The 14693-nt window shown below is 37.1% G+C and overlaps 2 protein-coding genes across 5 annotated transcripts; both read right to left on the bottom strand.

Annotated features, from left to right (window-relative positions):
• Window positions 1–200: 200 nt before the first annotated feature.
• On the bottom strand, window positions 201–5177 carry uchl5 (ubiquitin carboxyl-terminal hydrolase L5). Of its 2 annotated transcripts, XM_008338430.3 has the most exons (11): window positions 4996–5177; window positions 4471–4534; window positions 4288–4393; window positions 3690–3815; window positions 3369–3430; window positions 3068–3198; window positions 2780–2843; window positions 2450–2552; window positions 1725–1838; window positions 1246–1344; window positions 201–579 (listed from the first exon to the last, which is right to left on the bottom strand). In XM_008338430.3, exons 1-11 carry the CDS (start codon window positions 5069–5071, stop codon window positions 535–537), a joined length of 990 nt encoding a protein of 329 aa, XP_008336652.1. In that variant the 5' UTR covers window positions 5072–5177; the 3' UTR covers window positions 201–534. The 2 variants fall into 2 exon arrangements, with proteins under 2 accessions (XP_008336652.1, XP_024921018.1); XM_025065250.1 differs by lacking the exons at window positions 4288–4393; window positions 4471–4534; window positions 4996–5177 and having other exon boundaries at window positions 3679–3818.
• A 642-nt stretch (window positions 5178–5819) lies between these two features.
• On the bottom strand, window positions 5820–8409 carry glrx2 (glutaredoxin 2). 3 transcript variants are annotated; one of them, XM_008338428.3, is made up of 4 exons: window positions 8355–8409; window positions 7220–7286; window positions 6900–7076; window positions 5820–6794 (listed from the first exon to the last, which is right to left on the bottom strand). In XM_008338428.3, exons 2-4 carry the CDS (start codon window positions 7283–7285, stop codon window positions 6639–6641), a joined length of 399 nt encoding a protein of 132 aa, XP_008336650.1. In that variant the 5' UTR covers window position 7286; window positions 8355–8409; the 3' UTR covers window positions 5820–6638. The 3 variants fall into 3 exon arrangements, with proteins under 3 accessions (XP_008336650.1, XP_008336649.1, XP_008336651.1); XM_008338427.3 differs by lacking the exon at window positions 8355–8409 and adding an exon at window positions 8160–8348; XM_008338429.3 differs by lacking the exon at window positions 8355–8409 and adding an exon at window positions 8083–8148.
• Between the last annotated feature and the right edge of the window lie 6284 nt (window positions 8410–14693).

Genomic DNA, 14693 nt, shown 5'->3' with positions numbered 1-14693 from the left:
ACACAGATCTCAATGTAATGTGGTTAAACTGCAGAGAGGAATACGATGTTTAACTTTTTAATTGTATCGCCAGTAGGTGGCAGCAAAGATCTCAAAACGCATTTGATAACTGTGCCAGTGTCCAGCTCCAACAATAAATAACTGAATATAATAATCATCACTCCAGGTGTGAATTTATGTCAACGACACTGAACCACTCATTAACATCTAAACATTTTATTATGAAAATAAGACAGACATTATTTAAGCATTTTCCTTCTATCATGCAACATAGCTGGACACACATGGTGGGTAGGTGGATGTGAGACAGAGACAGAGAGAGAGAAAGAAAGAGAGTCTCTGCTACAACCGTCATACACTCCTTACAGTCTGTAAGGCTCACAGGACGCGACAGTGCTGCTGCAGACCATCTGCGGTCACTAATATGATTATGACAGACGATGTATGTGATTGGTTTGTGTCTCACTGATGACAGTGACCGTGCCTATGATTGTGATCGTATTTAGAGGCTTCTCTGTCCGACTGGTTGGATGTTTACTTGGCCTCCTGGGCTTTTTTGGCACTCTGCTTCTCCTTGGCCTGGTGGGAAAACACCCAGACATGTTCTGGTCAGAGCCCCCACAGACAATAGGATCAGCTGACAATATACTGTAGCTCATATAAGCAGAGCCACATTGGTTTACTTATGCCTACGCCTACTGCACCTTAATGATGAAGTATTACTTCACTGAAATATATTATACAAGATAAAAAAAAAACAAAAAAAAAAAACGTGACTCGATTGCTGAATGCTACGACACCGCTAACCACCGTATCAAAATCTTGTTGTTTACAAATATAAATATATTATTATATTTGTTGACTCCCAACGATTTAAAGGTCACCTCACATTCACGTCTGCTGTAAATAGTTTTGGAAATATTAACCTTTTTTTTAAAGATTTTTAATTCAATTTTTTCCTATTGATAAACATTTTATCAATTATTTTTAAATATAAAAAATTAAATATTAGCTATATCTGCGTTTTTAAAGAGGAAAAACAAGTCACATTCTCAAATGAATGCAGCTATGAAACCTTCTCTGCTATCATTAGCATTGACCTTAATTACTAATAATACTGGTTTAAATTAAACTATTAATACATTAAGAATTCAGAAATACTATGATTAACTATTGGTTAAGGGTCTATGTCACAGAACTTACTGAATTATTGTAGGAGCTAGGACATAAATATGACAACAATACCTTCTCCACCAGTGGTATCAACTGTTGATATTCTGCCAGTGTCTTCAGTAACTCCATGATGAAAGGAAGGTAGTTGTGCTTTCGTCTAATGTTCTCAATCTGTAACAACACCCCCCAAAAAACATTTAATAATATGTACTGGAACCTTATTTTACATATTCAGTCCTAAAATAAAAAGCAACTCAATAACAAAACATGTACAAACTGACTTAGCACTCGGACAAAAATAAATTAAAGTTTAACATTGTAACTTTGTGAACTTATTACTGGTAGCAACTTTGTACACTTTTGAAATTTCATTTCCTCTTGAGAAAATTAAATAATCTATACGTTTTAATTTCCTTGGGGAACATGTTCCACTCATTTATCACTGTGCATGAAATGAGGCAGACTGGACAAAAGCAGAACAGACAATTAAATAAAGCAAGGTGTTTTCTGCAGTTGTAAAACAGAGGCTGTAACAGAAAGGTGTGACTCACTTTATATCGTTTAAGTTTCTGATTTTCTTCGTCAATAAGAAGCTGGTACTTGGCGATTTCTGACTGGATGGAACTTAGAAACGTGCTGCTCTGATCCGTGTCCATCGGCTCATCCTGCAAAAAGATAACAGCAGAAAACAAGGTTACACCGTGTACATAGACATGGGAATGAAAGGCAAAACTTAGGACAATCAGCCGTGAGGAGAACACTGATGACATCTGGTTTGTTTAAAATCAAAATCGGATAAAAATATACAAAAGACTAGAATTCCAGAATAAAAATGTCAGAAGGTTTAAGGCTTTAAATTGGAATAACCCCATATAGCTTTAAATGCAGACCATAAACACGTGGTTGTTGCTGCTCTCTAGTGGTTCAAATGTGCAAGAGCGCTAAGACAGGTATTTAAAGCGTGATAATTTTCCCCCGTTTTTTTGGGTGGAAGTGCAGCAGAATGCACCTGTGACAACACCTACGATTGTTGTCGGAGAGAAAAAAAAAAAATGCAGCAGATGCCATTTAACAACCACAACAACAGTAACAACAATAACCCGAGGACTTTCCAAAAAGGAAAACAAAGGATTGACGAGACAATAAAGATGTTTCATTTTCAACTTGAATACAAGGCCATAATGACAACAATCCAATAATAAACAAATAAAAAAAATTTCTTGATAATGGACAGAATTTAGCTTTAAAATGTTTTTGCTTACTGTGACCAACTCACCTCTGTCAGCTGAGTCTGGAGCATTGCAATTTTTCTCTCATATATCATTTTTCTGTCAGACACAATGGCCATAAGGTTGAATCTGATTTCTCCTTCACTGTACCTATAAATAAAATAAAATATATGCAGTTAGAGATACCATTTTATTGTATAAATGTTAACCAATTTGAGACTTTAATTAATGTCACATGCATGAATGTTCATTTATTTTACTTGTGCAAATAAATTAAGTTGAGAGTTTTTAAAGAAGATAAAGAAATAAAATTAACTTATTAAAAATTAATTGTTATAGCTGTTATCTTCTATGTTATAGAAGAGTCGGAGGATTACTTCTGTATTCTTTTCTCAATCACTGGACGGACAGCACTGATCCAATCATCCTGGTTGCATGTACCTGATTAAAAAAAAAGGACAATGATAAATAATATTGCAGTTGTGTAAACAAGAACTAAGCAGATGCTGTAGATCCTCATAAAAACAGACAGTTTTACTGGAAATTGCCCATAGCCAACAGGTTAGTAAAACTTAAAGGTGCTCAGCAAGAACTCACACAGAGGGCTTTAGACATTAAACTGTCAATTTTAGAACTAAAAGCTCCTTGCAAAAAATTCTGCTTACCCAGGTCTATTGGTCCCTCCCGAAGTCCGTCCAGCTCGTATAGTCTGCCATTTACAGGAACATAGCTCACAAAATGAAAGGCGTCCTCGTCCTTCGCTGATGACTTTGCATCAAATTCAAACATTTGTTGTCTAAAGAAAAAACAAAAAAATCCTGTGTGAAGTTCTTTTGTTTTGTTTTTATTGGTCATCATCAAGTGCTTACTTGCAAACTCAAAACATTTTTAATGTGATGTGATTACATAACAATAAACAAAATGAAAAATAACTGTGTGTCTGGATATAACCTAAAAGCAGCTTACCTGGCAAAACCATTGTGAACTTGTCGAATTACTTCAGAGTTACTAAGGGCCAAACCCTTCATCTGAAAATAATAAACAAAGAATTATTGGCTTGTCTGGAAGATGTCCAAACTGGGTAACAAGATTTATTACAGGCTAACTACATAATGAGATTAATAAGACCAAATACATCACAAAGTCAGTATTGTCTCCCTTCACACATTGTTTCTTAAATAACAGCTACACCAGTACCAAAAACACAACAGACCAGTCAATCAATCACATAACACAGATGAGAAAGTTCATTATTGTTGATGGGAGATGAAAATACCATAAACATACAGCAGCGTCGAAACTCTGTGAAAACTCTCTGAACTCTGTCAGCGTGTCTCCAAGCAACATGTCAGAATGGGAACAGTTGAGTAGAACACTGACGATTGCCTGTGTTGCACAGGCGTTGTTAATAACCTGAATAAACAACAAACAAATTACATATTACCAAAGGAGAACAAGCTGTTATTAAAGGTGTGATAACTGTAATAACAACAACCACAACAACATCAACAATTATAGAACCCCGTCATTTAAGAAGCACATAATTACACATGAAAAGTAATTTAATTTCTCATAATTCAATCTATTTGACTTTATCTTTGTTATTCTGCTCCTGAATTTCCACCTTATTTTTATAATGGTCATGCAAAATGCTATTCATACACATCATTTATACAAATACAAACTATCTTACTTGTAAGTGTTGCAATTTAGAAAGTAGTCTGCAAGTTTAAGGACTTGTTCATTGTAAAGTACAATTCAGCTTCATGATAATTAAATTTATCAGGAAGGAAACATAAAAGACAAAGTGGCTTTTGACTTATTGCTTCAAAACAGAAAACAAGGTAAACGCATTTGTTGATATGAAAAATAAAGCTCAACATGCCTGTTTTGCAAAGAAGATTTGATCCAGCCTTGAATCCTGAACGATTGACCCTGCTGGCTCTTCGCCAGGCTGCCACTTGAACAGGAATATCAAACCATGAACTGGTCTGGAACAGAACAATTACAAAATTGGTCTCACGTGGGCAAATGTGACAGATCATACGGGGTGCAAGCATGAACATACTTAAGGTTTTCAAAGTTCTCTGGCTCCATACTCCATATCTCCTCTACCTGGGCTCCTTTGCAGCCTGCAATGACAAGTGGACCATTACACACTCATTTACAATTTGACTTGATTTTCCCGTGAATGCCCTGTACCGATTGAGTGGTTCAAAGGGAAATGAATAAGCTTAAACACATGCCAAAATCAGTTCTTGTTTGGCATTTTCCAGCACACGTGAATAATGTTTTTACGCGCCGTGGTTTTGAACGCTGAGTAATGCTAGCCGGTTAGCACTCACTACATTTTTCATACAGTCCAACTGTTAGAATATACCAAAACCAGGGTAGCCAACCAAAAATCATAACCCATTGAATCCCATGACAAAGGCCTGAATTCCATGGGATAATAAACAAAATAGCACGGATAAAGAACATAATAACATGTATAATTGTCTGGTAGCTCCACGGTGGCTAACTAACTAGCACGTATAGCCGTCGTATAGCCACGTTACAATGACTGGGACGCAGTGAGCGACAAGCCACTCACCAAAACCTTTTATCAGCTCTGTAAACACCCCCGGGTCACTCTCCATCAGACACCACTCTCCTGCACTGCCGGACATTTTTGCAACAATTTTATTTATTAAGCTGCTGTAAACATAAACAAATGGCTAGCTTATATGGACGGACCAGCCTGTCAAGCTAATGTAAATGAAGAAGAGGGACTGACGTCATTAACGTAATGCTATTGGCTGTAACATGTCCACGTGGTTATTGGCCGCATAGAGGGGTGCACTTGTTTTATGTCTTCATACTTACCGGAATTAGTTGGGTGATAATAAAAAAATAAATCTAACCAGGGTAATTCGCGCTATTGCGCAGTGCCTGCTCTTACCTGGACAATATTTTTAGGTGGTAAGGCGACCCCTTACGCGTAGTATATTCAACTGCCAATTTACTTTATATACACCCACACAAAAACTAAATAGCTTTGTCTTTTATCACTAACTTGGCTTAAGTCAGAAAACTGGACACCCCAGGGAACAGGGACATAGACTAATCACCTGAACTGGCCCATTGTAATAAATTTAAATCACCATTGTATGGTTAATGTGATAAATACTGTTTTTAAAATTAAGTATTTATAGTACAGGAATTGAAAAAACAGTTTTCTACCTTGTGAATGGACATCCCTTTTAGCAATTTTCTTATGCTGCATGTGCCGCAGACCGGAACTTTGAAGTGAAAACTCATAATTGTTTAGTTTAACAATTAACACAACTCCCTTCTAAGGTAGAACTACACACACTGTGAAAACTAAGGTAAAGACAAGGTAGGTATACATACATAAAACCTAAAGGTAAAAAGAAAAACTGTGGTACATTCTTTATTTTTTTTTTTCAAAGATATTCCTTTTTTTGGTAGAAGATATTTGATTGTAAATTCAATTTGACTTAATTCCCCACAAATCTAAATATCATAATATAATGCAACCATGTACTATAACCACATACATTCACAAAGGTCCTAGTAAGCAAATATCAAAGGTTCACTGTGATTACATAGGCAGCCTTCAACATAAACAATTACATCAAAACTCCATAAAACAAAGTAATCCAAAATGGAAATATCCAGGGAGGTGCTTCATTCCTATTGCAGTTTTATAAAGGCCTCATTTCATTCAAAAACTATTTTTACTTTGACATGCTTACTTAGAAATATACAGTAAAAAAACATTTCAACTTCTAAAAAAATTAAATAGTTCTAAAACAATTCTGCCAACTACATTAATAAGAAATGACAATGCTTTGATGTGCATTTGAAAAGAAAAGTCCTTAAACAATAAACGTGCATATATCTAATATATTTCTACGTGTTTTTGAATATATATAACAACAGGTGCATGTGTGTTTAATGACAATCACAGTTTGATGATGACAGATGCCTCGAGGTAATGCAAGTGTGTGAGTGTAAAATTGTTTCAACATATCTGTACAGTAGTTGTTTAAAAGATGACAGCTTTAATTAAAAAAAGTAAAATACACCACATGAACACAAGCGTATTCCAATGAGCCAATGTACTTTAAAAAATAAATATCTGTCATACTCAAGCCATCTACATCTTGTAACACAAGGTCAGAACAGCATGTAATTAAAAACAGAATAAAAAAATCCTACAAAAACAGCTAGTCATTTGTACTGCCCGCTGCCTGAACCTTCGGAGCTAGATGCAGTGCAGCAGGGAGCGCACTGGTTAATCAAGGGCACTAACTTTCCCTCTTGATGGAGCTGTTTGGTGTCAGAACCACCACCAATGCAGTTTCCATTCACAAAGACTCGTGGAACCTGGAACCAGACATAATTAGTAGTAAGTGGGATAATGGAATACTTACAGAAGTTACATTTTTGACTTTACTTCCTTACGACTTTACAGACTAACAAGTTTCTTACCGTTCTGGCACCAGTCATCTGAGTCAAGACATCCTGCAATCCTCCCCCATCTTTGTGTTCATCCAGTTCAATCAATTTGTACGTAGCACCAATTTCATTGAACACATTTTTGGCCATTTTGCAATAGGGGCAGGTGCTTTTAGAAAATATCACCACACAGTTCTGTGACACCACTTCCTAAAAGATTAGACAGAATTAAAGACATATTTCTAATATCTTTACAGGTGCACTAAATTGTGACAGAGAAAAGTTAGTTTTTTGGTACATTCACGCAGCACTCCAAGATGAAAGCTGGTAAAAACAAGTACATCTCTACGTACCTGAACATACTGTGCACAAGCTGTGCTCGTCTGACTCCCAGGAGAGGAGGAAGTGTAATTTCCCATTCTAAAAGATGCAAATAACAATATTAGATCGCAACACTACAACAAAGTATTTGTTAAAAAGATAAACTGCAATTTTAAAAACTCATTTTAAAAGTCTACGATTGTGAAATAACCTTATAAACGGGAAAGTGCGGATAGAGGACACATTGTGAATGTGATCTAACATAAACAAAATAAATAAGCAAAGACAAACTGCTGTCCTGAAAATAAACATGTCGACTACTCCGGTTCAAGCTACCGAATGTCACGATTTACGTGATGGTAATTTACTCCTTCTGGTGTCTGAGACTGTAGTAAGATTATTGTCCCCAATAATCCTGGATTAAGACAACACGAAGGGGCTCCGATTTTTTTGTGTGCAGGCATTATGCCAAACCTCACCAGGTACAATAAAAATGTTTAGATTTCAGGAAAAAATAATTGATTTGAAGTGTATCGAAGTGTATCAAATATTTGCCACACTCTTGTCATTTCTCAGTAAAACGGCTTCGATGTATAACGAATAAAGGTGATGAAAAGGTACATGTTTATAACAGATTGTTATTATACTAGGGAATCTCGAGCATACCGAACTTGTTGGGGATCAGATGAAATACGAACGTTACAACCAGAGCTGTTACTATACGAATGTGGTACTTTTAACATTAACATTAGTTAAGTTATATTAAACAGATGTCTCAAATCGTTCTGTAAACACGTGGCTGTAAACCAACCACCGTCTTTTATTCAACGTCCGCTACGAAGTCAAAATATGCCTGAGACTACATTGTATTAATAGTATATTTATTGTCACATACTTCCGATTGTAGCCCCATATACTTCATTAATCAACAAACTAGCCAGATTTCTTTGTAGTAAAGCCAGCAAGATTAACCTTCGACAACCGGTCCACAACACCCTGGGGAGACTTCCTGCTCGAGAAAACATGGCAACGAAGGAAAAAATAGCCATAAGATCGATGTGTCGTCGTGAGTGAAACATGCGGTTACTATACAATTATTATATTATTATTCCTTCAATATCACGCCACTCTCTTCAGTGTGTACAGTGTTGTGTAGCTTTAGCCTACCTTACGTGAACACAGGAAGTACTTGGCTGGAACTTCTGTTGTGAAAAATCTATTGACGGTGGTAGCTACATAAAAGTGCACCATCGCCGTCTGCTGGACCGGAGTGCTACACCGATAATTAGAACTACTGTATGTTATATACCATCATCTCGGATAACCAGAAAAACGAACGTGTGACCTGATCTTCGATTAAGCTTTTTGAATTTTATGTCTATAAAGGGGATTAAGCTTTTTGAATTTTATGTCTATATGTCTATTATATTATATATAATAATCCTTTTAGCCTCCCTTGCATTTTATGGCAATACAAAAGAGTTTTTGGTACTGTTTAATCTCATGTTATATTTGGAATTCTGTTTATATTAAGGAACATCATGCTAGTTGGTCTCTTACATAGTGGTTTATAAAATTGTATTAGTAAATCATAAATGTATTTTCAGAATTATTCTATTTTATCTATTTATCCATTTATTTTTTTATGCATGCGTTCTCCCACTTTTATTTTAACCGAGTTTTGGCTCCCCCTACCGTCCGAACATTTTCATCTTCAGTGCATCAGGACTGGAAGCTCACCACATTTATTTTCTCATTTAGCCTAAATAACATAATGTAACATTTCAAAAAAATACATTGAAACACTACACTTGTTAAACAATATAACAACATGTCAATTTTCACATATTCAGCATCGCACAATATCCAAGCTGACAAACACAGTTTACATTGGACAAGTGCACAAAGTGCTCCTTGTAGAAATGTAACCAAAATACTCTCATACATCATATTTATATGAAATTGCGGGTGCAATATTTCTGTTACTGTTTTCCATTTAGAACTTTTGACAAGAATAAGGTCAGGAAGCAGGCCTCCAGTCTGAAGATATCTGATGAGGCAGAACAGAAGGGCTTCATTTCATATAGAGTACCCCCACCCACACCCCCACTTCCCCAACACTGAAGGAGAAATCCATCATTTCAGAATGGATTCACACCATAAAATGATCTAGTGCTTTGCCCTGGAGGAGTTCGTATCCTGACACAAATCCAGAAACGTTATGAAACACAATGTGAGATAACGTTATGGGTTCAAATATCTTTTCACAGCATCAATACATATAATAACAGACAAGAAGAAAAGGATGAAGCTGCGTTAGCTCCAAAGTAAGGAGCACACTCTGCTTTACTGCCTGGGTGTGAAGGTGTTGAACCTTTCTACTTCACATATAAAAAACACAGGAGCTTCTTCCTGGAAGACGGATTCATCCATCACTTCTTCCCATGTGCAGCCTCATCTTTCTTCCGAGTAAACAAGCTGACAGCAACCTGCACCAGGGGTTATCTTCCCTTCACCAGAGGCTGATCAAGGGGCAAAGGAAAAGCTGACTCCCACCGTCTGGTCAAAGGGTTGCCAGAATTTAAGAAAAAAGAAAGGAAAATAAAAACAAACAAGGTGCATATAACTTTTGACCTGATCCCAGCCATAAAAAAACAAGTGAGGGAAAATTACATTGTTATTTACTTCGACAACACTGATAAATATGTGTGTGATTTAAATGCTATCAAACCTGAATGTTGTCAAGTATAAGCACCAAACCAGATTAACAGCTCTGAAAGTATGTCCTCTTAGTACATGGTATAAAAATAGAATATCCTAACACAATATTCGTCACATCATCCAATTAAGAAACATGCTCCTGTAAGCTGTGTCACTGTTAGGGATATGTGAAAACCAATGTAGTCGGTAAGAAAACGGATTATGGGACATAATTACAGAGGAAAGTATATTCCTATACAGAGGAAAGTATATTCCTGTAGTCGGAAAGTATATTCCTGTAGTCGGTAAGAAAACGGATTATGTAGTCAATGTAGTCGGTAAGAAAACGGATTATGGGACATAATTACAGAGGAAAGTATATTCCTGCGGGAAAATCATTTTACTAGACTATGTAAAATTAATTAGTATGTTTAAGACCAGGCACCATAGCAGAATCATTTGAAAGTGATTCCATTTTACATTTGTTATGGACAGAAAAATGTGTAAACTGGAGGAACTATTGGTTCTACAGCTGTGGTGAGACTGAAGTGTAGGAGATACAGTAGATAATGGGTTTAAAAATACTATAAAATTAACTGCATGGTATATGTAATCATAACAACAAGTACAGTATGTACGGCACTAAGTAAATAAATTTGAAGTTATCAGTGGTTTTTAACATAGTTGACTAAACTATTGCAGAGAATGTCACCCCAAAGTTGCAGAGATGAAATTGATGAAATTGTAGAGGTTAAATCAGAATTACAGAGATTAAATTTGAATAATGCTACAAATAACCAGAATGCCGTGTTAAGAATATCGCCAGAATGTTGGTAAAAGGTTAATTGTACAGATTAAATCAGAATGGAATAGATTTGAATAATGCAACAAAACAACCAGAATGTATACAAATACTGCAAGACTGTATAGCTAGGTATCGATAAATAATCGGTGTCTAATTTTCTCCAGTCATAGATGATCAACACAAGCATGAGAAATTACAGTGAACCTTAAAATCTAAAATAATCTTAATGATGTCGGTGGTGGAATGTGAGAAAATAAAATAAAAAATAAAACAAAGATTAACCAAAGTTTATAAGTGGATACAAATTGATTTCTGTGTTAGAAGATTTGTACATTTTCAGTAGAAATTGAAAAAAGCCAGAGTGGAGGAGCAGCCGTGTTCTGCTGGTAAAGGATGAGGAGCCATTAGTGTGATCTATATCACACATCTCAGACACATTAGCCCACTGTTGCCTCACTTTGACAAATGCCAGCCATCACGGGGTGAGTTGTTGACATTGTCTCCGGGAATTAACATTTGTTGGGATACAAATCTGCGTGAAGAATCCACAACGTGTTTATGCTTCATTTATTTCACTTATCGTCTTCTTTTCACACAAGGTTTTGTTTTGTTTTGTTAGGTACCAAGCCCGACTGCTGCAGCAGAGACCTATTAAACTTCACTGTCGAGAAAGAGATTCTAGACTGAAGCTACAACTGTACAGGAATCATATTAAAAAGTGTAATTTCTGTTTTAATCTGAATTATGCTTTTCCTAATCTTTATCAAATGAGAAGTAAGTCTGGCAGATTTATGGTTAAATCTAATTGTCATAAAGCGTAACTTTTGAAACACTTTATTCCTGTCAACTAAACTTTCTGTGTCCTATTTTCAGCAGCGCATGTTGTCAGACTCCCAGTGGAACTAAACCTTCTCCTCAGTTTGCTGTTGCTTTAGAGCCTGTTGCCTGAAAGTGCAGGGAAATCTCCCTTGTAGGCTCCATTGATCAAAGCACCGCTGCAGGCCATGGCTTGATTGAGTGCTGTGGATTTTCTGCTTAACAGGCTATTGGCAAAGTGCACAATAACCCATTCTCAGTCAGCTCATCAATATGCTTCCACCTAAATCTATAACACTTATCAGGAAGATAAGTTAAGTCAGCGTCGCTGGGATTTTTTCAGCTCAGGTGTGTTTTCAACGTGGAGGTTGCTGACCTGCAGGCCGAGGCTATCAGAGTATTTCTCAGTGTTGGCTGCCGTGGAGACAAACTGGGCTGATTCCAGGCTTGCCTTAAAAAACTCAGGTCCAAATTAGTCAGAGCTGAGCCAACGTTTTAGGCAAGAGAAGAAGAAAAGCAGAAGCTACTACTGCACAACACTGCTGACGAAAGATCAAATATATTTATATATATATTTTATATATATATATATATATATATATAGTATTGTTACATTAGGAAAAGTTGATTTATAAATGAACTAATCACAATACAATTTTCTATAGATGAAAATGACAAAATGTACCTGTTATTTATTTGTCATTTTAAGGAAAATTATTTATGTCAATTGATCACGATTAATCTACAACTAATCTGATGGATCAGATGGAAAATATCAATTTATATATACACATATATACAGTATATACATGTGCTGTTTTCTGTGGTAAATTACTGCTGTATACAGCAATATTACTTGTAAACTGTAATATGTCTGCTGTTTGGTTTGCATATTTTGTGTTTATGTGAGTGTGTGTAATCACAATCATTACTCTGTAAATTGAGATACGTCAGCATTCAGCTAAAAAATCGAGATTCCTTTTTTTGGATGATGGGGGACAAGCTGTGGGGCGCAATCAGGATGGGTGAGATTAAAATGGGAGCAGTGTGACAAATCTCTGATCTCAGCCGAGTGCCTAATTTCACTTCAAAGCATTTTGAACTATACTGTTGCATAGAGAGCGATTATTGGTTTTGATGGTTGGAGCCGAGGTCTCGCTGTAGGGTGACAGGAGTTCCTGGGGTCAGCACTTGACTGTGAACTGCTTATCCAGCTGCTGCCCTCAGCTCAGAGCGGCCTTGCAGTGCAAAACAACAGATACTATGGCGGCAATATATTTCTCGGACAGAACAATTTATGAGACCATCACTATTAATCATCGCCGTGGGAAAGGGAGATTGCCTAACTCGTCTGCAGCCCCCATAGAAATGTAATTCTCCCGTCGCCTCGAGTGCTTGGAGGGGTGAGCTGTGGATGCATTTTGCCCACGCTCGGACTCAGTCCCGCCTGGGCATGGCAATAACCTGTGGTGATTTAATATCCGTTTGCTGCATGCATTTCCTGGACGTGCAATCAGTCCACAAGGTTCTGGAAGAGGATGTCATGAATCTGTGGGCTGAACACCCCACCCCGACACCTCCGCAGCCCCACCTCCTCCTGTGCACAATCACCGGCTCTCCAGCAGGACATTGTGGATCTCGATGCCACTCCTGATTACACTCAGGAGTCTGGGTGTAATCACCACAACAGTTTGTTTGTTTCTTCTCCTATTTGTTCAGACAATATTAAGTCAAAATAAAGGACTGTGCTGTATTTTAATACAAATATGTTTTTCACTGTGAGAGAAGCAAAGTATTTTCTTTTTTGGGGGGAAATTATACCACAGGGAGAGAACACGAGGCAGTGCATGAGGAGATTTAGCTAAGAAGAAAAGTTAGGAAGTTGTGGTGAGAGACAGTGGACATAAAGGACAGACAATGTCTCCACAGCAGGGGGACATACTTGGACCATGAAGTAGAAATAAAAGATCAGGCTTCTGCATGAGGGCAGCTGATTTGCTGTGGTGACCCCTACAGGGCGCAAGTAAAAGTACATAGAGTAAAAAAATCTCTCCTGAGTCAATGGCCAATTAGAATTCAGCAGATTTTTGTGAATGAAATAGATAAGGCAACTTTTTTTTTTGTTAAAGAAAAAGTGCACAAATAATTGCTGGTGCCGTACACAGCAGATATGCTGTGTTGAAATCTTCTCCTCAAACTTTCCCATGGTACACCACTAAGCACTTTTTGGAGTGTCTGCAGCATCAGCATGTTTTTTTAAGTCTAAATTCATTGCATATGCGGTTATAGAATCTTCAGTGTTTCAGCCCTGACTGTGAATGAGGCCATTAAACTCTGACAACCTGCTCCCAGCTCCTGACTCAGGCAAAACAGTATTGAATGCTCACAGTAATCTTTTTTTTTTTTTTTTTTACAGTTTCCCCCACTCAAAATCATTTAAATTTTTCATTTAGGGTCAAATGTATTTCACATTGTGTGTGATGATGAGCACTAAACACCCAGAGACACTGTGGTGAAACCTGTAGACAGTGTTTGTCAGTCTTTTATATTCAATTACTGCTGCTCACTTCATTCATGAAAATGTACAATGTCACACCAGCAAAACTGTCCAAATGAGCAAGACATGAGTTCAGCTTACTTCACTTACCTCTGTGGCAGCAGCATGGCTGCAGGGAAGGGAACAGCAGGCTGTAGCCTGGGGCCCCGAGGTGAGTGGGAGAACATGGCTGCCTGTGTCAGTGAACAGGAAGTAAGGTTTTATAACAAATGTTTTCAAGTCAATCCATCAGGACATTAGTTTATCCATCCATCCATCCATCCATCCATCCATCCATCCATCCATCAGACCATGGTCTCTCTTTGTACTTGCTGAAAGGTGTACTTACAGTATAATAGGAAGCTGTATTTTCAAGCAGCCCATTCTTTCATTATTAGTGAATAGAAATCCATGACACAAAAAACCTGCTGCCGTTTTTCTGTTCTTTGAATGGAGTTCAAGTCATCCAGTCATGTGGATATTTTAAAAATCATAGACTCACACAGACCTGGATAATCGTCGCTTTCTTAAATAGCTGAAGGATTTTAGAAATGCCATTCTTTATTTCATGGTAAATAGACTGATAAAAAAGGTAAGTAAGAAAATAATTTATCCAAGAATGTTTTTTTGCAGGACAAACTGCTACTAC

The sequence above is a fragment of the Cynoglossus semilaevis genome, chromosome 2, assembly GCF_000523025.1.
Source record: "Cynoglossus semilaevis isolate Cse_v1.0 chromosome 2, Cse_v1.0, whole genome shotgun sequence".
NCBI classification, from domain to species: domain Eukaryota; kingdom Metazoa; phylum Chordata; class Actinopteri; order Pleuronectiformes; family Cynoglossidae; genus Cynoglossus; species Cynoglossus semilaevis.
Note: the sequence above shows the minus strand (reverse complement) of the source record. Positions and strands in the feature narration are given on the sequence as shown.

Excerpts from the sequence above, each read along its gene's own strand:
- glrx2 (XM_008338427.3), bottom strand. The coding sequence starts at position 8,266 with ATGTTTCACTCACGACGACACATCGATCTTATGGCTATTTTTTCCTTC. Across the intron at positions 7,077-7,219 it reads CTTGTGCACAGTATGTTCAG|GAAGTGGTGTCACAGAACTG; the intron begins GTACGTAGAGAT and ends CTAATCTTTTAG. Across the intron at positions 6,795-6,899 it reads AGATGACTGGTGCCAGAACG|GTTCCACGAGTCTTTGTGAA; the intron begins GTAAGAAACTTG and ends GTCTGGTTCCAG.
- uchl5 (XM_008338430.3), bottom strand. The coding sequence starts at position 5,071 with ATGTCCGGCAGTGCAGGAGAGTGGTGTCTGATGGAGAGTGACCCGGGG. Across the intron at positions 1,839-2,449 it reads TCCAGACTCAGCTGACAGAG|GATGAGCCGATGGACACGGA; the intron begins GTGAGTTGGTCA and ends ATCTTTTTGCAG. Across the intron at positions 1,345-1,724 it reads AGAAACTTAAACGATATAAA|ATTGAGAACATTAGACGAAA; the intron begins GTGAGTCACACC and ends GTGTTGTTACAG.